The sequence below is a fragment of the Balaenoptera physalus genome (assembly GCF_965194825.1).
Source record: "Balaenoptera physalus genome assembly, chromosome: 7".
Taxonomy (NCBI): Eukaryota; Metazoa; Chordata; class Mammalia; order Artiodactyla; family Balaenopteridae; genus Balaenoptera; species Balaenoptera physalus.
Window position 1 is genome coordinate 68,374,463 of NC_138886.1, and position 26,606 is coordinate 68,401,068.

The 26,606-nt window shown below is 41.4% G+C and overlaps 1 protein-coding gene across 1 annotated transcript; it reads left to right on the plus strand.

The window, feature by feature from the left end:
* The first annotated feature begins 24,526 nt into the window (after positions 1-24,526).
* RRAGA (Ras related GTP binding A) lies at positions 24,527-26,237 on the plus strand. The gene has a single exon (XM_082468044.1). It carries the CDS (start codon positions 24,868-24,870, stop codon positions 25,807-25,809), a length of 942 nt encoding a protein of 313 aa, XP_082324170.1. The 5' UTR covers positions 24,527-24,867; the 3' UTR covers positions 25,810-26,237.
* Positions 26,238-26,606: the final 369 nt, after the last annotated feature.

The window sequence follows — 26,606 nt, forward strand, 5'->3', positions numbered from 1 at the left end:
CTTGCTGGTATTCTTTAAAAAATACAGTGCCCAAATGGAAAAGCATCCTTCAGTTGTGATCTGATCAAGCCCAAGTCCAACGAAGTAATTACATCTGCTGACTTGGACACCCTATTGTCATTTAGCATGAAACGAAGTTAATGTTTCTTATCAGTCACATCATACCATCAAGATCATATGAAACTTGTGGTTAAGTAAAACCCCCAAGACCTTTTCACAAACTATGGCCAAGACAAACCTCTCCCATTATGAATATGTAGAACTGATTTTTCATCCCAAATGCAGAACTTCATGTTTACTCTTGTTAAGTCTCAGCTTGGTTTCAGGCCCTGCATTCCAGCCTGTCAAGATAAGTTTGAATCTTGACTCTGTCGTCTATCACTTGCTATCTTCTTCTCATTTTGTGTTTTCAGTACATTTGATAAGGATGACTTCTATGTCTTCGTCCAAGTTTTGATAAAAATGTTGAACTGACAGAGCTAACGATGGAGTCCTATGGCATGGTACTAGTGAAATTGTTCCAAGTAGGCAAAAAGCCATCAGTCAACACTCTAATGGGTCTGCTTGTTCAATGAGCTAGGAATCCACCTCATTATACTATTATCCAATCCATCTTTCACCAATTTCATCTTCAAGGATATCTCGGCAAGAGTCTTCAAGACGCCATTCATTTCTCCTAATCATTCTTCTTCCTACCCATTCCCTCTTATACAAAACAGCCCCCTCCCCCAACTGCCCAGTTTTTATCATGTAACTCCCACAGCTCAGCTGACTGAACCAAGAGGAAGGACCCCGGATGCCAGAGGAACCAGGTCACAGGCTGATCCAACCAGGCCCTCTTCCCCTTGAAATGTGGAAACAGTACACTGAATTCTAGTCAGTCTCTTTGGTTACGTGAAATGGTAAGCAGTGTAAAGCGAGGGCTGGGCAGCCACACGTGGCTGAGGTGCAGAGTGCTGAGAGGAAGCCAGATAAGACATGCCCCCAAGATCACACTAGGCCACAACGAGGCCTGAGAAAGACATTCATTCTCAGCAGCTACTGAGTAATCTTTGGCAAACTCAAGAGAACATCTGTCCATCTTCAGCTCTGTGACACATCTCCACTTTTCCCTCACTTCTCCAAGATCACCAACAGAAGCCCCAGGAGACCTCTGCAGACACCTTCTGCAGAACCCTGAGATGGAAATTCTCTGGGCCTAGAAAAAAAAGGTGTTATGGACAATAGGGGCTACTGCATTGGGACTTCCCTGGTGGTGCAGTGGATAAGACTCCGCTCTCCCAATGCAGGGGGCCCAGGTTCGATCCATGGTCAGGGAACTAGATCCCACATGCATGCTGCAACTAAGAGTTCTCATGCTGCAACTAAGGAACCCATCTGCTGCAACTAAGGAGCCCGCCTGCCGCAACTAAGACCCAGTGCAACCAAATAAATACATATTTTAAAAAAATAGGGGCTACCTCACTGTCTGAAGATCATTAATTTTTAATTTTAGTTTTATTGTGATAAGAGCACTTAACATGAGATCTATCCTCTAAATTTTCAGTGCACAGTACAGTACTGGTGACTACAGGTACAATGCTGTACAGATCTCTAAAACTTATTCATCTTATACAACTGAAACTACATGTGTTGATTAGAAACTCCCCATTTCCCCCTCCCCTCATCCCTGGCAACCACCATTCCACTCTTTAATTCTATGAATTTGACTCTTTTAGACAACAGGATGAGTAGAATCACATTTGTCTTTCTGTAACTAGCTTATTTTACTTAGCATAACATCCTTGAGGTTCATCCATGCTGTCACATATTACAGCATTTCCTTGGTTTTTTTAAACTAAAGAATATTTTATTGTGTATATATACAATATCTTCTTTATCCATTCATGCATCAGTGGACATTTAGGTTGCTTCCACATCTTGGCTATTGTGAATAGTGCCGAAACAAACATGAGAGTGCTAAGATCTCTTCAACATCCTGATACCAATTCTTTTAGATAAATACCCAGAACTGGGATTGCTGGATCATATGGTAGCTCTATTCTTGCTTTTTTGAGGAACCCACCATACTGGTTTCCATAATGGCTGCACTTTGCCTTCCCACCAACAGGGTGAAAAGGCAACCTACAGAATGGGAGAAAATATATATCCAATAAGGGGTAACTTCCAAAATACCTAAGGAACTCATATAACTCAATAGCAAAAAGAATAACTTGATTTCAAAATGGGCCTAGGACTTGAATAGACACAGATATATGGAAAAAAAATGTTCAACATCACAAATCATCAAGCAAATGCAAATCAAAGCCACAATGAGATACCCCTATTATTAAAACAAACACTAGGCTGCCCTGGTGGCGCAGTGGTTAAGAATCCACCTGCCATGCAGAGGACATGGGTTCGAGCCCTGGTCCAGGAAGATCCCACATGCCGCGGAGCAACTAAGCCCGTGCGCCACAACTACTGAGGCTGCACTCTAGAGCCCACGAGCCACAACTACTGAAGCCTGTGCAGCTAGAGCCCGTGCTCCGCAACAAGAGAAGCCACCGCAACGATAAGCCCATGCACCACAACGAAGAGTAGCCCCCGCTCACCACAACTAGAGGAAGCCTGTGCACAGCAACGAAGACCCAAAGCAGTCAAAAATAAAATTAAATAAATTAATTTATTTTTTTAAAAAATACTATTTGTTTTTTAACAATACTATTATCAAAAAACAAAACTGATGATCACTGATTTTTAGAAGCCCAGAGATATTAAAGGACCTGAACAAGTTCACAAACCTTATCATTAATTAAAACCAGGACTAGAATGCAGACATTCTGACTCACTGTCCCAAATTCTTTCCTTAACACTACCCACTGCCCTCCCATTTGAAGCAGGATACAAAACAAGGGATTCAGTCAATTCTTTGCTTTTCATCTTGAGCTCTTGTTCACAGATTTATGTAGACTTTATTTGGAGAACAGAGTTGAGATATACTTGAAAGAGAAAATGGGTCGTTTAAGAGGAAAAGTTTTGATTTTTTAAAATAATCACGTAAATGGTAACGTTTCCAAACTAAGTAACTGACCAGCACGGGCAGAAATTTAACTTGTTCCTTACCTTACAACTCAATTTGTTAACATAAGAACGAGGGGCTTTTGGATATCCTGGATATCTAAGATACATGGATATATTTGGCTAAGTGGTTAACTTGACAGCTGTTTAGAAACACTGCCGTTTCCTTTTACAGAAACAATCACAGATACTTCAAAGTCATTCTGAACGAGCCCGTAAAGAAAACTCCAGAACAGAATGGTAGAGTATGCTATGCAGTGAGGATGCCTTTAATCCCTGGGTCATTGTATTTAAGACTTGGAAAGCTCTAAACTGAACAGAAACTCAACCTTAATGTTTGTTAATGTCAGTCGGAACTTGAGAAGTATAATCATTGCTGGACTCAAGGGCAGACGGCCCTACAAGGGCAGAGGGCCTCCCAGCTGTGTCAAGAGCAGATTCAATCTTTGCAGACCATCCCTATCCTCCACATTTAATGGAGGCCCCCAAGCACTTCAGCACATCACTCTGCTTTCATTCTCTGCAGAGCATTTTTCACTACCTACCAGTGAATAAACAAAATTAACACTCTCCCCTAGAGTGCAAGCTCTTCACGAGAGCAGAGATCTTGTTCACACCTCCCAGAACCTCATGACCTAGAACACAGACCGGCATCTTATTTATATTTAAATAGTAACACTTATCTATGCCTTCCGATGGACGCCAGGCATTGTTCTGTTGGCTTAATAAGGACATAAGCCTCACAACAACCCTATGAAGTAGGCTCTGCTGTCATCTGCATTTTACAGATGAGGACCCTGCGGCACACAGGAGACTGTGCTGTAAAATGGGTCAACGAGACACAGCTGGCGAGTGGAAAGGCTGGGATTTGAACCCAGGTGGTCTGGCTTCACGATCTGTGCTAACTCCTATACTCAGCTGGCTCTCATAGTAAATTCATCAATAAATTATCTGTTGAATTTTTTTAAATGCCAAGAATAGAGTGGAGATTATACATTTAAAAAAATATATTAACGAACTACAAATCCATTCAGGAGATCTAACTGAATAACAGGCTTAACGTCAGTCTGATTCAGACACTGGACATCTATTTTAACAGAAAAAAAGAGAAGGGGGGGTAGAGAGAGAGAGAGAGAAATGCTGCTTCTTAAGTACTTCTTTTGGGGAGGAGTGTTTTATCTGTGATTCGCCTGCTCCAACCCGTCAGTGGCTCTCTTTGCTGTGTGAGCTCACATTCTGAGACACGGACGGGCCCCCGTGCAACCTGCCTCCGTGGAGCTTCTGGTATGATCCCCCGCTTCAGGCCCGAGCCCTCAACGTGGGTGTGATGTCTCCATGTCTCTGTCCACCACGCCCGTGCAGCTGGTGCAGACAAGCCCTCAGCAACATAACATTTTCCTTCAGCGCTTGCCCCGCCTGTTAAGGTATGGTTATTACCCCTGTTTTCAACTTGCACAAGCTTGCACAGTTACAAAGCGGCAGAGCCAGGATTCGAAACCGGGCAGCCTGACTCTGGAGCTTACTTTCCTGACCACCCCAAGAATATCATTTCCCCTTCCTATAGCTTGCACGGTACCCCCTCCCAGAGTGATCTGTCCCACCCCTGAAATCCTATGTCACTTATTTTATTCATCTCGTTCATTTGTAGCTTAGCTATGATTTCCCCCCATGGGACATGTCATCTCCTCAAATGAACTTTATCACCTGAAGGCCAGTCTAAGATATTTTAATATCGATGGAGGGAAGGGTGTTTAAAACTACCCAGGGCAGGACGGAATTGGAGTGGGGTTCTCTAAACTCACCCACTTAGAAACTCTAAGACTGAGTAGGTCATTTTAACTACTGTAATTTGAATTACTACTAAGCTGTACTCTGCAATTTCCTAATATCTGAAATTTGACTAATTATATATACTGACTTATATTCATTTTCTAAGATTAAGGGTATATACAAACAAATATTAATTCTGATATCACAAAAATACCATTATTTTTGATGAGCATATAACATTCAAGTGCATAAGTTCTACAATAAAAATAATTCAGTGTTAAAGTGAAAGATTGTTTTTTTTGTCTTGGCTTCTCTATCTGGATTCTGTTAAAGATAAAAAGTCACCAGCAAGCATCTATTAAAAGCTGTTCTTTGTCTTTTTTTCTTAATCAGAATTTATGAAGTCAATTTTATTTAAATTAAAAACAAGAATTCTTCTTGAAACATGTAATATCAAACCAACTCCTCGATTTTTTTTCCTTCCTCTTAATTTATAACAGAGACTCTAAGAAAATAAAATCTAAGGTTAAGGAAATTTCCATCGATGTGAAGAAAATATTTTCCAAAATTAAAATAACAAGTTCCTCCCTGGTTAACATAACTGATTTAAGTTGCAGATACATGGCTGCCCCTGAGATCACCTTCCTCCCCAAGGTCTGTGAAAAGGCCAAATCCACATCCTTTTCAACAATTTGCAAGTCCTCTATGGGACTACCTTTTTTATGAAATGCTGCACATACTACCAATGCTACATAAATATTTCATGATACATTACCCAGTCCTGGAATTTCCTGCAAGATTGCACAAAGTCTTTAAAACAGGGCACTGCAAGCCATAAAATAATCAGATATAAAAGTAAGCTGTATCAATCCCTTGATTAACCACAATTTTTTTTTACAAGAATTTCAGAAAAAGTACTGTTACTACATCTTAATCTCAGGAGAGAGATTTGCTATTTATATTACTTTACTAAAAGGCTTTTAGAATTACACCTCTTTTTTTACATCAGGTAATATTTCTCAAATGGACAGGAGTCTTTCCGTCATAATCTACGTTCAAAAATTACCCATTGTGACTTGAAAACAGATCATAGACTGAACTGTAACATCTAGCAGAGTCTGATACACAGTAAAAGATGAAAAAAATTTAATTGTTGACCTAATTGTGCCTAAAGCTTAACAAAATGTGTTCTTGTATATTAAAATTAACCTCAATGCTTCAAATTCCTTATCTGTAAAATAAGAGCTAGAGACCGCTAAGATTCCTTTCAGATTTAAAAAGCTAATTAGCGGGACTTCCCTGGTGGCTCAGTGGTTGAGAATCCGCCTGCCAATGCAGGGGACACGGGTTTGAGCCCTGGTACAGGAGGATCCCCCATGCCGCGGAGCAAGTGAGCCCGTGCACCACAACTACTGAAGCCCGCGTGCCTCAACTACTGAGGCCTGCATGCCTGGAGCCCGTGCTCCGCAACGGGAGGGGCCGCCGCAATGAGAAGCCTGCGCACCGCAACGCTCGCCGCAACTAGAGAAAGCCTGTGCACAGCAACGAAGACCCGACACAGACAAATAAATAAATAAATGTATTTTTTTAAAAAAGCTAATTAGCAGTTTATTTTATCTACAGCCCTCCCCAGAACCCTCCTCCTCCCCACCCCCAGTTGCAAATTTAGTAATCTGGGACAAGAACAGCTCAGTAAACAGAAACCATCCCCAGGGAAAATGAAGGCTAAGATCAAGGAATCAAATTTCCAAGCTAAGCAATTCTCCCCATGTTGAGGGACCACCCCCCGCCAATCCCGAAAGATAATAATGTATAAGAAAGTGCTTTTAAAATTTTCGAAACACTACAGAAATGTAAGGTAGTATAATACTGAAAACTGTGAAAGGTGGCATTTTTTTTCAGTAACAGGAAGTACTGGGGACATTCAGATGATCTTATTTTCTCATATACAAAAGTAGGGTGACTACAATCAAACACTCAAATCCCCCAATGTAGCTCTGTTGTGTCAAGATGATTAAGTGGTAGGATGGTTAGAAACAATTTTTAAACTGTTCCATTACTGTATCTCTACAACGCATGAATATTTTTGCTTACTTGGCATTGATTGCACTGAAAAGAGATTATAACACTTTATGGTAATAATACCGATCGCCAGATCTTGATTGTCAAGTGGAGTGCTGCTGTGGATGGAAAGCCTTGAGCTTAATTCAGGAAAATGCGTCTGGTTTTTTAAAACCTGCAAAGCTCATTAAAAAGTTTTATGAGGGGTTGGAATCTCCAGATTTAGATATTTGCAACACCTTCACTTTGTCATCTGTGATCTACTCTCAGGGTATACCACTTCCTGAGCTCTGCTGGGCCCTAAACTCTAATTGCTCATTCTATAAAACTTAAGGTAAATCTATAAAAAATTAAGCTGAAGAAAAACCCAGAACGAGGTGTTGCTTTCCCTTTAGGCTGATTTGGCAGTGAGAGTTGGTTGGGAGAAGGCTGCCATCTTGTGGCCAAAAGAAAGAACTGGCTCCAAGAGCGCTGCCCATTCCTCGAGCCTCTGACAGCTGCTCCCACAAAGGAAGCCTACCTATCCAGCTCTCCGTGTGCATCCTGAGCGTCCTCAGTAACAAGAACGGAGTCTTCAAAAATTAAAGTTGAGGACTTCCCTGGTGGCGCAGTGGTTAATAATCCGCCTGCCAATGCAGGGGACACGGGTTCAAGCCCTGGTCTGGGAAGATCCCACATGCCACGGAGCAACTAAGCCTGTGCACCACAACTACTGAGCCTGTGCTCTAGAGCCCGCAAGCCACAACTACTGAGCCTGCGTGCCTCGAGCCCGTGCTCCGTAACAAGAGAAGCCACCGCAACAAGAAGCCCGCGCACCACAACGAACAGTAGCCCCCGCTCGCCGCAACCAAAGAAAGCCTGTGCACAGCAACAAAGACCCAATGCAGCCAAAAATAAATAAATGAATAAATAAATTTAAAAAAAAAATTAAAGTTGAAAGGACATTAAAGAACTATTTGCTCAAAGCCTTAGGAGGAAAATGCAGTGGAAGAGGAAGAAAGAGATGTGGGCTTCCTTCCCTCCCTGGCAGTCCCAAGAGCCTCCACAAGTCTCCTGATTTTAAAAACTTGGAGGAACTGAAGCCCTGGGAGATCAAATGACTCACTCAGAAACCCCAGGCTCCCCTCTCCCACTGAAAGACTCTCTCCTCTGACCAGCAGTGTTCATCTTCACACATGCTTTTCCTCCAGATTTCTCATCACTTTTTCCCATAATCTCAGGCTGGCAAAGTAAAAAATCTTCGACTTCTAAAGCTTAGAGAACACCTATATAATTCCTCTCATTCCTTCCCAACCCATTTCTGAGCAGATTTAATTGGGGGTGAGGAGGAAGCCTTCCAAATAATGAGACTCTAGGTCAGGGTTGTCCAGTGTAACTCTGCAATGATGGAAATGCTCCATATTTGCACTGAGTAATAGAGTAGTCACTGCACACGTGTAGCTATTGAGTGTTTGGAATGTGGCTACACACATGACTGAGTACATTTTACTGAATTTCAAACAATTCAGATGAAGTTGCCACATGTTGCTAGTGGCTAACCTATGGGACAGCACAGCTGTAAACCCTGCCTCCCTAATCCATTTCGGTATAACACCTTGACAAACAAAACCCATCTATTTATTCAAAAGGGTATGTTTTGACTGCTCTATGGAGAACAGTTTGTTAGTATTATACGGCACACACACAAACAGAAAACATGGGCTCTGCTTTCCAAGAGTACACAAGGAGGGGAGAAAGCATGCAGACAGATAACTAGAACCATTAACAGAAAATGGGGTCCCTCTCCAATGGGGAGCTACGGGGCTCGATTAATGAGACATGCAACAGATGCAGGGCCTTAAAAGATCATGCAACAGGAGGAGGGGACACAAGCATTTTAGAAAAGGGGAAGTAAGGGTAGGCGAACAGAGATGGGGAGGGGGGGTCACAAGGTCTGCTTAGGGGATGCCAGGAAGCCCAATCCAGTATGAGTGGTCTTATGTAAGGGGGTCATGGAGAGAACTAGAAAGGTACATTAGGACCAGTTTCCAAACATAAAAATTAGAGACCCAAGGGGAGAAAAATGAGAATAAAAAGGAAGGAACCAATATAGATTGCAAAGGAGGATGGTTTGAGACTTTGGAGATGATATGAATACTTGGGATGGTGGAGGATAAGAGATGATTCAAATTTTTAAACCCAGGGTAAAAAGACAAGGATGTTCACCCTAGCCACTTTTATTCAACATAGTTTTGGAAGTCCTAGCCATAACAAACAGAGAAGAAAAGGAAATAAAAGGAATTCAAATTGGAAAATAAGAAGTAAAACTGTCACTGTTTGCAGATGACATGATACTATACATAGAAAATCCTGAAGATGCTACCAGAAAACTACTAGAGCTCATCAATGAATCTGGTAAAATTGCAGGATACAAAATTAATACACAGAACTCTCTTGCATTCCTATACACTAACAATGAAAGATCAGAAACAGAAATTACAGAAATAACCCCATTTATCATCACATCAAAAAGAATAAAATAGCTAGGAATAAACCTACCTAAGGAGGCAAAGACGTGTACTCAGAAAACTATAAGATACTGATGAAAGAAATTGAAGATGACACAAACAGATGGAGAGACAGACCATGTTCTTGGATTGGAAGAATCAATATTGTCAAAATAACTATACTACAGAAAGTAATTGACAGATTCAATGCAATCCCTATCAAATTACCAATAGCATTTTTCACAGAATTAGAATAAAAACCTTTACAATTTATATGGAAACACAAAAGACTCCAAATAGCCAAAGCAAACTTGAGAAAGAAAAATGGACCTGGAAGAATCAGGCTCCCTGACTTCAGACTATACTACAAAGCTACAGTAATGAAGACAGTATGGTACTGGCACTAAAAGAGAAATATAAATCAATGGAACAGGATAGAAAGTCCAGAGATAAACTCACGTACCTATGGTAACCTAGTCTATGACAAAGGAGGCAAGAATATACAATGGAGAAAGACAGTCTCTTCGGTAAGTGGTGCTGAGAAAACTGGACAGATACACGTAAAAGAATGAAATTAGAACAGTCTCTAACATGATATACAAAAATAAACTCAAAATGAATTAAAGACCTAAATGTAAGACCAGAAACCATAAAACTCTTATAGGAAAACATAGGCAGAACACACTGTGACATAAATCGTGGCAAGATTTTTGATCCACCTCCTAGAGTAATGAAAATAAAAACAAAAATAAACAAATGGGACCTCATTAAACTCAAAAGCTTTTGCACAGCAAAGGAAACCATAAACAAAACAAAAAGACAACCCACAGAATGAGAAAAAATATTTGCAAATTAATCATGACAAGGGATTAATCTCCAACATTTACAAACAGCTCATGCAGTTCAACATCAAAAAAACAAACAACCCGCTGAAAAAAACTGGCAAAAGATCTAGACAGGCTTTTCTCCAAAGAAGACATACAGATGGCCAAAAAGCACGTGAAAAGATGCTCAACATCAGTAATTATTAGAGAAATGCAAATCAAAACTACAATGAGGGGGACTTCCCTGGTGGCACAGTGGTTAAGAATCCACCTGCCAATGCAGGGGACAAGGGTTCAATCCCTGGTCCGGGAAGATCCCACGTGCCGCGGAGCAACTAAGCCCAAGCACCACAACTACTGAGTCTGCGCTCTAGAGCCCACAAGCCACAACTACTGAAGACTGCAGGCTCTAGGGCCCAGGTGCCACAACTACTGAGCCCACGTGCTGCAACTACTGAAGCCCACGTACATAGAGCCCGTGCTCCGGAACAAAAGAAGCCACCGCAATGAGAAGCCTGCACACCACAACAAAGAGTAGCCTCCACTCGCCACAACTAGAGAAAGCCTGCGCGCAGCAACGAGGACACAATGCAGCCAAAAAAAAAAAAAAAAAATTTTTTAAACTACCATGAGGTATCACCTCACACCAGTCACAATGGCCATCATCAAAAAGTCTACAAACAGTAAATGCTAGAGAAGGTGTGGAAAAAAGGGAACTCTCTTACACTGTTGGTGGGAATGTAAATCGGTACAACCACTATGGAGAACAGTATGGAGGTTCCTTAAAAAACTAAAGATAGAGCTACCATATGATCCAGCAATCCCACTCCTGGGCATATATCCAGAGAAAACCATAATTCGAAAAGATACATGCACCCCAGTGTTCAGTGCAGAACTATTTACAAAAACCAGGACATGGAAGCAACCTAAATGTAAGCAACCATAGACAGATGAATGGATAAAGAAGATGTGGTACATACATACAATGGAATATTACTCAGCCATACAAAAGAATGAAACAATGCCGTTTGCAGCAACATGGATGGACCTAGAGATTGTCATACTGAGTGAAATAGGTCAGACAGAGAAAGACAAATATCATATGATATCACTTATATGTGGAATCTAAAAAAAAAAAAATGGTACAAATGAACTTGTTTACAAAACAGAAATAGAGTCACAAATGTAGAAAACAAACTTGTGGTTACCAAGGGGGAAAGCGGAGGGGAGGGATAAATTGGGAGATTGGGATTGACATATACACACTACATAAAACACATAACTAATAAGAACCTACTGTATAGTATAGGGAACTCTACTCAATACCCTGTAATGACGTATATGGGAACAGGATCTAAAAAAGAGTGGATACATGTATAACTGATTCACTTTGCTGTATACCTGAAACTGACACACGTTGTAAATCAACTATACTACAATCAAAATTAATTTTAAAATGAATAAATAAATAAACCCAGGGTAAATGGACAATAGATGGCACCATTAATGGGGCAGATACTGGAGAAAGGGAACGTGGTGACTATCTGAAGGTTGTTGAACTTGAGGTTGATGAGCTAACCAGATGGACCAACAAGCACTTTGAGAAGTGAAATGAGACTGAAAGAAGAGAAGAGAGGCTGAGGGATGTGAGAGTCAAACCAGAGACCCCTGACTGAAATCGGAGTAGAGGGGTAGGTACAGGAGGAGGAGGAAAGAAAGGAGAGACCCATAGACAGACTCTGCATCCAATAGGAAATAGCCCCTTTTCAGGGGTGAAGGAGAAACAGGGAAGGAACGTCCCCTACTACACTGACAGGACGGAGACTTCTCACTGCACACCCTCTGTACCTCTTCAATGAGCATTCCTGGCTTCCTAACTGGAATGCATACTGGGCAAAGATGGAGACTGGATCAGATATTTCAATCCCAATGTCCACAAGAGAGCAAATTAAGCCCCAGTCCTACCTGAATGACTCAATACCTCAAGAGGAGAAGGGAGGGTATGGAAAGGGCCCCAGCAGAGGGTGAGCTGTAGAGCTTTTGCCTCAGCAGTGTGGAAAATTAGCCCTAGATTAAAACACTGCTCTTAACAAACCTTAAAAAGCAGGACCCGTGCTTCTATGTGATCTAGTTCAGTGGTTCCCAATCCTGGCAAATGGAGAAATCCCCGAAAGACTGCTGGTGGGGCCCACCCTCGGAGAGGATGATTTAACAGCCTGGGAAACCAGCATCACTTTAAAGCTCCCCAGGTGACTCTAGGGAGCAGCCAAGGTTGAGAACCACCCACTGACGCCAGAGATGTGTACGATTTCTCACCCAGTTATTAGAGTCCCCTTTTATGCTCCCCACTACTGATGACATTTGCAATACTGATGTAACAAAGTTAGCAAGCGTTTTTTGCAGCTTTCAAGATGCTAACGTATTTTAAGCACAACTCGTTAGCAGGAGTCTCACACACCTTATCTCATTGACTACTTAGAGAATGCTGGAGAAGTTCAGTTACCTGCCCAAGACCCCACAATTAGCAACAGCCCACGAGCGCTGACCCCAGAGCCGCCCCTCTTTTCTGTTGCTCCTGTGCTGTCCTCAAGCCCAGCATTTCTTAGATGTCCTAAGAAGGAGGTGAAAGAAGCACCTCAGGCATTGGGAGATACAGGAAAGGAGTCAGCGGCAGAACTTTGACTACAACCCATGATTTCTCCCTGGAACCACCTGCTTCACCCAAGCATGGTTCATAAAGGCAATGGCCAGGAGAGACACCTGGCAAGGCCAGGACAGGACAGTGCAAAAATAATTTCCTTTCCTTATTCTTGTTCAACTCCATACCAGTGTGGACATGAGTTTTAGAAATACCTTACACCCCTAAGTAGTAAGAATTTCTCTGAATGAGAAACTCAGTTACATGAAAGGATTCCTCTTCCCCAAAAGGAGACCAACAAAAGATGCAAGACTTGGCCCAACCTGGCCAGGGGGGTTTCTATCCTTGTCTGACACTCTCCAGGCTGCAGGGAAGGGAGCACAAACTCTGCGGGTCTGTGCCCACTGTCAACGTCCGTGCAGCTCTGGGGGGAAGGAAAACGGAGAAGGCCTGAGAACAGCCACGTTCGTCGGGGCTGATTCAACGCGGCGCGTTAACTGCTAACAAACAGTCAGCAGCAGCCTAAAAGAGGCCGACAAGTGGACGCATCCGCCGTGCTGCTGCCTGGTCTTGAAGCTCAGGGTCAGGGCTCAGCCTAGCTTTCAGAGTCTGAAATGCCAGGTTCCTGGGCCCTAGGCGCGGGCGCGGCCGCCTTACCCGCAGGAGCACAGGTCGCAGATGCACCTCCTCTTCACCGGGGCCATGCAGAGGCCTGCAGGCCGGCGCAGAGCATCCCCCGCCGCTGCCTCCTAGACCCCGACCGCCTCGCAGGGGGCGCGCCGAGTCTCCTGGGCCTTGCCAAATATCCTGAATACTGACTCCAGAGAAAACTTAAGTGACCCTTTTGCAAAGTCCGCTCTTCCGTTTCCTTCCCTGAGCAGGCCTTGCACGGGAGCAGAACAGAGCGTGGACCACGCGGGCCCGGGCGACCTCCCCCTGCACGCACCGCCCCCGGCTCCGCCCGCCCTAGGCCCGCTGGGCCTCTGTGACGTCACCGGGAGCACCGGTGCACCTGTGAGGTCAGGAAGCTAGCAGCGGCTTGCCTGGCAGGCCCAGGACAAAGGTCCCCCATTGGGCCTTGTTGAAATCTCAGGAAAAGCGAAGAATATGACGACTTTGGGAAGCTCGTGGGTGCGCAAGTCGGCAAACGCCCTGCTCACTTGGGCAAAAAGGCCGAAAGCCCCACCCCCATCACACTGGGTGGCATTTTCTACCTCTAGGATCCAGGGTGCCCCTTGGTACAGAAACGCGTCCATTTCCTGGTCGTCCTCGTGGAAATCGAGGCCTCCAGCTCTTCACAGAGACCTCGCGCTCTGAGAACAAAGCAGCTTCAGGGCGCCTCGGCCTTGACTGCTCAAGTAGGTGCTCAGTCACTGCCCCAGGTGACAGTAATGGTGCCGGGTCAGTGGTCCTCACGTTTCCGTGTGCGTCAGAATCACCTGGCTTGATAAAAGCCAGAGTGCCACACCCCACCCCCGAGTTTCTGATTCAGTGGGCCTAGCAAGTTCTGAGCCACTCCGGTGCTGCTAGGCCAGGGGCCACACTTTAAGAAGCGCAGTTGGGGAGATTATTTTGCCCTCTCTATAAGCAGCCTTCCCCTATTATAGTGTTTCTTCAGCTCACCTGACCCTGAGAACCACTACAGATCCTACCTAGAAACCACTGGCATCAACATCTCTAATCTGGGACCCTAGTTTCAACAAGAAGCCAGGTGATTTGAATCACAGAGCAAGCTCAGGAGACACTGCTCTGATGGGTGGTGTGGAATTAAACAGGATGACTTCCCCATTGTGGGACATGGGAGCTTCAAGTATTGACAGTCCTATGCTTGTTTTTCTTTCCCACACTTCCTCAGTCTTCCCATTAGTTGTTGTTTTTTTTTTTTAAGTATTTATTTATTTATTTATGGCTGTGTTGGGTCTTCATTTCTGTGCGAGGGCTTTCTCTAGTTTTTTTGGCAAGCGGGGGCCACTCTTCATCGCGGTGCGCAGGCCTCTCACTATCACGGCCTCTCTTGTTGAGGAGCACAGGCTCCAGACGCGCAGGCTCAGTAGTTGTGGCTCACGGGCCCAGCTGCTCCGCGGCACATGGGTTCTTCTCAGACAAGGGCTCGAACCCGTGTCCCCTGCATTGGCAGGCAGATTCTCAACCACTGCGCCACCAGGGAAGCCCAAGAAAGATTTTTTTAAGAAAAAAATCACTTGTAAAAAGTCCCCTTCTGTGTCATTATCAAATTATTATTTAGTTTTGAATAATTTAGGTAAAGATTTTTCTTATTTCCCAACAAGGTGGTAGATTAAACATACAGATTTATCTTTCTCTCTCCAAAATGAGAGTAATGGGAGGACAGGGTATGGACAAAGATAGAATAAGAGATAATAACATCAAATTTGGGGAAGCAGAAAAGCACAAGGAAGAATGGTGCCTGACTTAGCTGACCCAAGAAAACTGAATCCTTAGCCAACAGCAAAGAAAGCTGGGAAGAAGAATTATTTTTACCACAGGACCTCCAAAATGTTCAAGATTCAGCAGCATCAGTGACAGTAAAACACTAGAAACAGAAGGACTGATTGAAGACCTGTTTAAGAAGCAGTTAGAGGATATATGGTACAACACAGGGAATATAGCCAATATTTTATAATAACTATAAATGGAATATAACCTTTAAACATTGTGAATCACTGTGTTGTATACCTGAAACATATAATATTGTACATCAATTATCCCTCAGTAATTTAAAAAATGAAGCAATTAGACCCACAGATCCCCTCCCCAATTCCAGATAGCCAGGGAACTGCTCCTCTCCCACTAATCCCAAATGCTATCAGTTTTTATTCCCTGAAAAGAGTAAACCAGAGTGTCTCTGAATTGGAGGAACACCAAGGACATTGAGGAATGGAGTACCATGTTGAAAATAGGAGGATTAAGTGAAGTCTGCCTATAAACTGAATATTAGGACCCTGGTTTTCTTCTCCTAGAATGACCAGAATGTTATTTATCAAGCTTATATTCATCCCAGCCCAGCAGAAGAATCTTGGAAGAATCAAAGCAGCCAAATAGAACAAGTCTAAAGATGCAGGCAACAGAAGTTTCCTCAAAGAAATGGCTCAGCCAGATGACTTTCCAATGAACCTCATAGTCTGCCAGTGCTACCCACAGGCTTTAAATGAATTTAAATAGGAGCAGACAGCCAAAAATCACTAGACAACTGAGGAAAGTTTCTAACATGAAAAAGACAGACTAAAACAAAACAAACCAACAAAAGAAATTTGGAAGAAATCAAGACTAAACAGAGATGAAAACTTTCTTTAATGTTACCAATATCCTCAAAGAGGTAAAAGATGTTTTGTCCAAGAAAATAATTTATATTTGTAAAGGAACCATCAGAAAAAGAAATAGCCTATGGAAATTTAAAATATGATACCAAAATTTAAAACTCCAAAGAAGAGATAGAAGATTAAGATGATGAAAATCTCCTGGAAAACAGAACAAAAAGACAAATAGAAAATAAGAAAGGGAATATAAAAGCATTAGAGGATAGTTCATGAGATCCAATATACAGATCACTGGAGTGTTGATAAGAGAGAACAGAGAATACAGAAGAAATGTATCATCAAAAAAGTCCAGAACATTTTCCAGAATTAAAGGACATGAGAAGGCCCAACACAAAGCAAATTGGGGCTCAAAGTTTCAGAATGCCAGAGATAATGAGAAAATCTAAGTTTTTAAGAGAGAAAAAATAGATCAATAATAATAATAGTAAATAGATCAAACACAAATTAACGGGCATCAGACTTACTAGAAGCTAAAAGACAATGGAGTAATGCCTCTAAGACTTTGAGGGAATATTATTTCCAGCCAACCGAATGTCAGAGTAAAAATAAAGACAATTTCAGAAAGGTGATGTCTTGAAACTTTTATTGCTCTCATGCTTTTTATCAGGAAGCTACTGGAGAATGTGTTCCACCAAGTGAGTGAATAAGGTAAAAAATGAGGAACGGATAGGATCAAGGAAAAAGGGTACTTAAGAAAGGGGAAGGAAATCCCAGGATAGTGAAAGGAGATCATTTCACCTGTAGAGGAGACACTGAGGATCCCAGAACAGATGTCACCAAGGAGATGAAATTGAGTTTGAATGTAATGAGATTTTCCATACATTATTTTGTATTATGACATTTTGCTGTATGTTTTATTTCCATAAACCAGAGCAAGGGAGGATTTTTTAACTTCTTGTCTTGCACACATGTTAGCATAGTGCCCTACACGTACTAGATATTCAATTTTTTTTTTAATTACAAGGTATTGTTTTATTTTTTATTTTTTTTTATAATTATTATTTATTTTTAAAATTTTTGGCTGCGTTGGGTCTTTGTTGCTGTGCACAGGCTTTCTCTAGTTGCAGCGAGCAGGGGCTACTCTTTGTTGCGGTGCACAGGCTTCTCACTGCAGTGGCTTCTCTTGTTGTGGAGCACGGGCTCTAGGTGCACAGACTTCAGTAGTTGTGGCTCGCAGGCTCTAGACTGCAGGCTCAGTAGTTGTGGCGCACGGGCTCAGGTGCTCCGCAGCATGTGGGATCTTCCCAGACCACGGCTCGAACCCATGTCCCCTGCATTGGCAGGCGGATCCTTAACCACTGTGCCATCAGGGAAGCCCAATATTCAAATATTTTTTATTTTATTTTATTTTTTTCTGAAAAGCAGCACTGTTTTTAATGAGTTTTAGTCCAGAATACAAAGCAAGGTGCTAGTTGTTGCCTCAATGATAGTACGATGATAAACAATGGCTTTTTCTTCCCCCATTAGGCAAGTTACAGGTGTGTATCAGATGGACAGGATGAGACATTTGAATAAGTGAATGGAAGAATGGAATACCTATATATTCCATTAGAATAGAGTATAGCACACCAAAAAGGGCTGTATGGTGGCTCTGGAGTATCCTAACTTAGGAAGCTTCAGTATCCTGAAAACACTGATAAATTCTGAATGAATGATACTGAATAACACTAATTCATTCATCTACTTAAAGACCAAGGACAGAACAATGTTATATTTTCAGGGGGGCAGTATGGCCTATTATTAGGCAAGTAGACCCTGCAGTTACTCTATATGAGTTCAAATTTCCATTTCAACAACTATAACTAAATTATATTAATGGATACATACTATTAATTGAGGTAAATTATGACATCAATAGTATAAAATGTGGAGAAGAGGTAAAAATGGAGAGTTCTTATACGCAAGTGAAGTTAAGTTTTTATCAGCTTATTTTAAGTCTATTTTAGACTGTTAAAACTATAAGATATTTTATTTAGGCCCTTTGTAATCACAAAGCTAATGCCTATAGAAGTTACACAAAAGAAAAAGAGAAAAGAATCGAAACACTACAAAAAAAACAAAACACAAAGGAAGATAACAAGAGAGAAAAAAAGGACAAAAGAACTACAAGACAAAGAGAAAATAGTTAACATAATGGCAACTGTAAATCCTTCCCTATCAATAATTACTTTAAATGTAAATAGACTAAACTCCCCAATAAATAGATACAGAGTAGCTAAAAGAATATGAAAACCAAGATTCAACTGTATGCTGCCCATAAGAAACTCACTTTAAATCCAAGAACACACATAGGCTAAAAGTGAAGGGATGGAAAAAGGAATTCCATGAAAGTGGTAACCAAAACAAACAGGAGTGGCTAAACTTCTATCAGACAAAGTACACTTTCAGTCAAAAAAACCCAAAAAACAAAAAACTGTCCCTAGAGACAAAGAAGGTCACTACATAATGATAAAAGGGTCAACTCAACAGGAAAATATAACAATTATAAATGCACGCACATCCAACATCAGAGCACCTAAATATATATTTAAAAAATATTGACAGATCTGAGAGGAGAAATTAACAGCAATACAATAATAATATGAGACTTCAATACCCCACTTGCAATAATAGACAGAACATCCAGACAGAAAATCAATAAACAGTGGACTTGAGCAACACTATAAACCAAACAGATATATACAGAACTTTTCACCAAACAGCAGAGGAATACACATTCTTCTTAAGTGCATACAGAAACATTCTCCAGGATAAATCACATTAGGTCACAAAACAAGTCTTAAAAAATTTAAGATCAAAATCATATCAAGTATCTTTTCTGATCAGAATGGAAAAACTAGAAATCAATAAAGTAAGAAAGCAGGAAAATTCACAAATACATGGAAACTAAACAACACACTCTTGAATAAATCACTAGGTCAAACAGGAAATCAAAAGGGAATTCAAAAAATGTCTTGAGACAAAAGCAAAAACTCAACGTACCAAAACTTATGGGATGCAGCAAAAGCAGGACTAAGAGGACTTAGGACGAAGTGATGAAAAGCTACCTTTAAAAAGATCTCAAACAACCAGACTTTACACCTCAAGGAACTAGAAAAAAGCAGAATAAACTAAACCCAAAATTAACAGAAGAAAGGAAATAATAAAGATCAGAGAAGAAATCAATCAAATAGAGAATAGGTGGAAAAATCAACAAAACTAAGAGTTGGATTTTTTGAAAAACTAAAACCAACAAACCCATAGCTCGAGTAAGAAAAATGAGAGAAGACTCAAATAAAATCAGAAATGAAAGAGGAGACATCACAATGGATGTCTCAGAAATAAAAAGGATCAGAAGGGACTATTATGAACAATTATGTGTGTACAAATTAGATAAACTATAAAAAATGGATAAATTCCAAGAAACATACAACCTACCAAGACTGAATCAAGAAGAAATATTGTAGAAAGCCTGAACAAACCAGTAACATATAAGGAGGCTGAGGTAGTCATCAAAAACCTCCAAAGAAAAATCCAGGACCAGATGACTTCACTGCTGAATTCTACCAAACACTAAAAGAAGAATTAATATCAATCCTTCTTAAAATCTTCCCCAAAATAGAAGGGACTTCTGTGGTGGTCCAGTGGTTAAGACTCCATGCTCCCAATGCAGGGGGCCCAGTTCAATCCCTGATCAGGGAACTAGATCCTTCATGCTGCATCTAACAGCCCGTATGCTGCAACTAAAAGATCCCACATGCCACAACTAAGATCCCACATGCCACAACTAAGACCCCGTGCAGCCAAATAAATAAATAAATAAATAAATATTTTTAATGGAAGTAAAGGGAATACTTCCAAACTCATTCTATGAAGCCAGCATCACCTTGATAACATAAGAAAAGAAAATTGGAGGCCAATCTCTCAGATGAACATAGATGAAAAAATCCTCAATAAAATACTAGCAAACCAAATTTAACAACACATCAAAAAGATTATACCAATTTCGATTTATCCCTGGGATGCAAGGCTGTTTTAACTTATGCAAATTAATCAATGTGATACACCACATTAAAATGAAACATAAAAATCATATGTTCATCTCAATAGATACAGAAGAAGCATTTGACAATGTTCAACATCCATTTGTGATAAAAATTCTCAACAAAATAGGTACAAAAGAAAATTTCCTCAACATAATAAAGGCCATTTATGAAAAGTCACAGCTAACATCATAATCAGTGGGGAAAAACTGAAAACTTTTTTCCTAAGATTCGGTACAAGGCAAGGATGCCCACTCTTGCCACTTCTATTTAACATAGTACTACAAATACTGTAAATATCAATCATACAAAAGAAAAAAAAAAAGGAATAAAAGGAATCCAAATCAGAAAGGGGGAAGTAAGATTCTCACTGTTTGCCAGTGACATGATCCTATACATAGAAAACCCTAAAGACTGCCCCCTCCCAAAAATCTTAGAACTAATAAATTCAGTAAAGTTGCAGGATTCAAAATCTATACATCTATACACAAAAATCAGTTGTGCTTCCAAAAACAGACACATAGATCAATGGAACAGAAAAGAGAGCCCAGAAATAAACCCACACACTATGGTTAATTAATCTGTGACAAAGGAGGCAAGAATATACAATAGAGAAAAGATAGTCTATTCAATAAGTGGTGCTAGGAAAACTGGACAGCTACTTGTAAAAGAATGAAAATAGAACATTCTCTTACATGATATACAAAAATAAACTCAAACTGGACTAAAGACCTACATGCAAGACTGGAAACCATAAAACTCCTAGAAGAAAACATAGGCAGGGGCTTAAGAATCTGCCTGCCAATGCAAGGGACACAGGTTCGAGCCCTGGCCCGAGAAGATCCCACATGCCGCGGAGCAACTTAGCCTGTGCGCCACAACTACTGAGCCTGAGCTCTAGAGCCCGCAAGCCACAACTACTGAGCCCACGTGCCACAACTACTGAAGCCTGCGCACCTAGAGCCCGTGCTCCGCAACAAGAGAAGCCACGACAATGAGAAACCCGCGCACCACAACGAAGAGTAGCCCCCGCTCACTGCAACTAGAGAAAGCCCGCGCACAGCAACGAAGACCTAACACAGGCAAAAATAAATAAATAAATAAAATTATTTTTTTAAAAAAGAGAGAAAGAAAATATAGGCAGAACACTCTTTGACATAAATTGCAGCAATATTTTTTTGGATCTACCTCCTAAAGCAAAGGAAATAAAAGCAAAAATAAACAAATGGAACCTAATTATACTCAAAAACTTTTGCACAGCAAAGGAAACCATCAACAAAACAAAAAGACAACCTATTGAATGGGAGAAAACATTTGCAAATGATATGACAGATAAGGGGTTAATATCCAAAATATATAAACAGCTCATACAACTCAACATCAAAAAAACAAACAACCTAGTTTAAAAATGGGCAGAAGACCTGAATAGACATTTTTCCAGCGAAGACATACAGATGGCCAACAGGCACATGAAAAGATACTCAACATCGTTAATCATCAGAGAAATGCATGGTAAAACCACAGTAAGATATCACCTCACAAAGGCTATCATTAAAAAAAAAACAAGTAGGGACTTCCCTGGTGGCCCAGTGGTAAAGAATCTGCCTTCCAATGCAGGGGACGTGGGTTCAATCCCTGGTCGGGGAACTAAGATTCCACATGCCGCGGGGCAACTAAGCCCACAGGCCACAACTACTGAGCCCGCATGCCTCAACTAGAGAGCCCACATGCCACAAACTACAGAGCCCACGTGCTCTGGAGTCCGAGTACCACAGCTAGAGAGAGAAAAAACCTACACACCACAACTAGAGAAAAGAAAACCCGCACACCACAACCAGAGAAGAGAAAACCAGCACGCCGCAATGAAAGATCCCTCATGCCTCATCAAAGATCCTGCGTGCTGCAACTAAGCAACTAAGACCCGACACAGCCAAAAAACACAAAACACAAATAGATGACCTAAATGGGAAGGAAATCCAAAAAAAGAGGGGGTATATGTATACATATAGCTGATTCACTTTGCTGTACAGTAGAAACTAATACAACATTGTAAAGCAACTATACTCCAATAAAAATTTTTTTAAAAAACCCCACAAATACCAAATGTTGGTGAGGATGTGGAGAAAAGGGAACCCTTGTACACTGTTGATGGGAATGTAGGTGCAGCCACTATGGAAAACAGTATGGAGGTTCCTCAAAAAAATTGAAAATATAATTGCCATATGACCCAGCGATCCCACTTCTAGGTATATATTCAAAGGAAAGGAAATCACTATCTCAAAAAGATATCTGCACCCTCATGTTCATTGCAGGATTACTTACAATAGCCAAGATGTGGAATCAACCCAAGTGTCCACTGATAGATGAACGGATAAAGAAAATGTGATTGATATTAATATATCAATAAATATCAGAGAGAGAGGAGAGGGAATTCAGCCATAAAAATGAAAGAAATCCTGCCTTTTGCAACTACAAGGATGGACCTTGAAGGCATTATGCTAAGTGAAATAAGTCAGACACAGAAAGACAAATCCTATATGATCTCATCTATATGTGGAATCTAAAAAAACCAAACTCATAGATGCATATTGGTAGTTGCCAGAGGTGGGGTGTGAGGAGGTTGGAAAAATGGGTGAAAGTGGTCAAAAGGTACAAACTTCCAGTCATAAGATAAATAAGTTCTGGGCATGTAATGTACAGCATGGTGACTATAGTTAACAATACGGTATTGTATATTTGAAACTTGCTAAGAGAGTAGATCTTAAAAGTTATTATCACAAGAAAAAAATTGTAACTATGTGAGGGGATTGGGTGTTAACTAAGCTTATTGTGGTAATTATTTGGCAATATATACATATATCAAATTATTACATTGTATACCTAAAACTAATACAATATTATATGTCAAGTATATCTCAATAACACTGGGGAAAAGGGGAAAAAAATCACCATAATCCAATATATGTACTAGAAGAATTTAAATAAACTGAATGCTAAAGACCAAAAATGTTCAGCTTTTCTAAGGAACAGTAGGAATTCTTCTGTTGATATATTTTAGCTAAAATTTATGTCAATATCCACTTGTAGAATATGGTGTTACAGAACATTCTTACTGGCTCAGAAAACTGAAGATGTGTTAAGTTTTAAACAAAGAAATCAAAAGAAATTTTTTTACATTAAAAAAAGCAGAAATGGAGGTTTATATATACAACAAAATATTATTCAGCCTTTAAAAGGGGGATCCTACCATTTGCAACAACAAGGATGAAACTGGAAGGCATCAGCCTGAGTGAAATAAGCCAGATACAGAAAGGAAAAACCTTGCATGATCTCACTTATCTGTAGAATCTAAAAAAAGTCAAATACATAGTAGCAGAGAGGAGAATAGTTATTACCAGGTAGGGGGAAGTGAGGGTAATGGGAAGATAATGGTCAAAGGATACAAAGTTGCAGTTATGCAGGATAAGTAAGTCTAGAGATCTAACCTACAACATGATGACTATAGTTAACACTGTATTGAATACTGGAAATTTACTAAGAGAGTAGATTTCATGTGCTCTCACCACATACACACACAAAAATGCTAACTATACAAGATAGGTTAGCTTGACCATAATCATTTCACTGTGTATATCAAATCATGATGGACACCTTAAATATATACAATTTATATTTTAAAAATAAATTGCATTTCATTATGTAATAGACGTGTAACTTCGTAGAGTTACCTAACCCCTGTAAGCTTCGATTTACTGACTTGAAAATGAGGTTATTTATTCATAGGGTTATTGTGAGGAGTAAGTAATGTTCTATATTAGAGTTTCCTCAAGCTTTGGAATTCTGATTATAAATCCCAAAGTCTGAGACTACCGAGAAAGCAGGTGTAAGAAAGGAACTTGCTTCCAAGTGGAAAAAGCACTAACTGGGAGTTAGGATATCTCCCGGGAGGGATTCACTACCATTCAGCTGTGTAGCAATGGGCAATCACTTACTTCTGAACATCTGTACAGTTTTTATCTCCCCTGTCCTTGTACTGAGTAAACCAGGGAATCTGAGGAGGCCTAACTGGGCGGAGAAGTTAAGCCTTCTTCGGCTTTTCCCTGTCTGCTGCTCAGGCCTAAAACCACGCAACAGCACACCGCGCTCTTAAAGCGCGTAGTGGTGCGCTGGGGTTTTTACGGCCACGAGATGGCAGCATTCTCCCAACTGCCCGCACACGTACAATTTGCAACCGTAAGCCCCGTTTAAATAGGAGAACAGAACACCAGAGTCCTGGGTTCACCTTCCATTTTCTCTTTCGGGTGGGCCCTGATGCGTTTCATTAAAACAGCGGTTTATCAAAGCTCGTTGGGCAGCCACGGCCGAGAGAGCGGGTTCTCGCGAGATCGCCGCCGGAAGTGGGTGGCAGCGGAGACGCAGAGACTCTTCTCTCCGGAAGGCGAGCGTTTCTCCGTAGCGCCTGCAACCGTCTATCCCACGGCGCTCTCCCCCGTGAAAGAACTCACCGGTCGCCGCCTTCCCAGCCCCGAGCTCGCACCTTCGGCTTCCCCGGCTGCACAGCTGCACGGCCCGGCTGTCGGACCCCCCGCAACCCCCGGCCCCTCCCTCCCTCCGACCGCGCTGCAGTTAGGCCGCGCCCTGAGGCCCAGTCCGCGGCAGCTCCGGCGGGTGATGCCAAATACAGCCATGAAGAAAAAGGTGCTGTTGATGGGGAAGAGCGGGTCGGGGAAGACCAGCATGAGGTCCATTATCTTTGCCAATTACATCGCTCGCGATACCCGGCGCCTGGGTGCCACCATTGATGTGGAGCACTCCCACGTCCGATTTCTCGGCAACCTGGTGCTGAATCTGTGGGACTGTGGCGGTCAGGACACCTTCATGGAAAATTACTTCACCAGCCAGCGAGACAACATCTTCCGTAATGTCGAGGTTCTGATTTACGTGTTCGACGTGGAGAGCCGCGAACTGGAAAAGGACATGCATTATTACCAGTCGTGTCTGGAAGCCATCCTCCAGAACTCTCCTGATGCCAAAATCTTCTGCCTGGTGCACAAAATGGATCTGGTTCAGGAGGATCAGCGTGACCTGATTTTTAAAGAGCGAGAGGAAGACCTGAGGCGTTTGTCTCGCCCGCTGGAGTGTGCCTGTTTTCGAACATCCATCTGGGATGAAACGCTCTACAAAGCCTGGTCCAGTATTGTCTATCAGCTGATTCCCAATGTTCAGCAGCTGGAGATGAACCTCAGGAATTTTGCCCAGATTATTGAGGCCGATGAAGTTCTGCTGTTCGAGAGAGCGACGTTCTTGGTCATTTCCCATTACCAGTGCAAAGAGCAGCGTGACGTCCACCGATTCGAGAAGATCAGCAACATTATTAAGCAGTTCAAGCTGAGCTGCAGTAAATTGGCCGCTTCTTTCCAGAGCATGGAAGTTAGGAATTCTAACTTCGCTGCGTTCATCGACATCTTCACATCAAACACGTACGTGATGGTGGTTATGTCAGATCCGTCGATCCCTTCTGCAGCTACTCTGATCAACATTCGCAATGCCAGGAAACACTTTGAGAAGCTGGAGAGAGTGGATGGTCCCAAGCACAGCCTTCTTATGCGTTGAATATTGCCAAAATGCGCTCTCTGAAAATGCTGAATTGCCTTCCCCCTTTTTCTTTTAATATTCATAATGTCGTGTGCTTAAAAGTGGGCTTTGAAATGTGTGCTGCTTCTTCCATCCCTTTCTTCCCTTCTCCCCAGTCTTTAAGCCTTGGACGCTATTTACTCAGCTATCCAGTAGAGCTTCAAGATGGCCTTTCTGAAAAGTTGGTATGGTGTTAACACTAAAGTAGGTGGTGGTGTATGTGTGTATGTGTGTTCTGATTACCTGGTTATAATAGATATACACATCAAAGCCTTTACAATATCTTCCTGTATTCCTTACAAGGTTGCAAAGGTGGAATGTTATTTTATCAGCAAGGTATTAAAATGCATTTATAAATTCTTTTTGGCTTCAACCATGAATAAACATTTGCTGTTAGCAATTTAAAATATGGTCTTATTTGAAATAATTTGAAGGTGGTTAATATTAAAGCTATAGATTCTGACTGCCCGCAAGTATTGCTTAACTGGTAAGTATGATTTTCTGATCTTGGCTCCCATCACCTTAACGATGTTTCACAGCAACTGTAGCAGTGTGGTTAAGAGAACGGTCTCTGGAGCTAGACCACCTGAGCTGAGTTAGTATTCTAGTCCCTTCACTTACTAGCTCTGTGAACTGGGCAAGGTACTTAATTTTACTGTGCTTGTTTCCTCATTTGTAAAATATGGATAAGGATAGCACTACTTCATTGGGTTAAGATTAAATTAAAACAACATGGAAAACATTTAGAATGGTACCTGGCACATACTCAGTAATGT

Bases quoted from the DNA above. Each gene is read 5' to 3' on its own strand.
- RRAGA (XM_082468044.1), top strand. From the start codon at position 24,868: ATGCCAAATACAGCCATGAAGAAAAAGGTGCTGTTGATGGGGAAGAGC.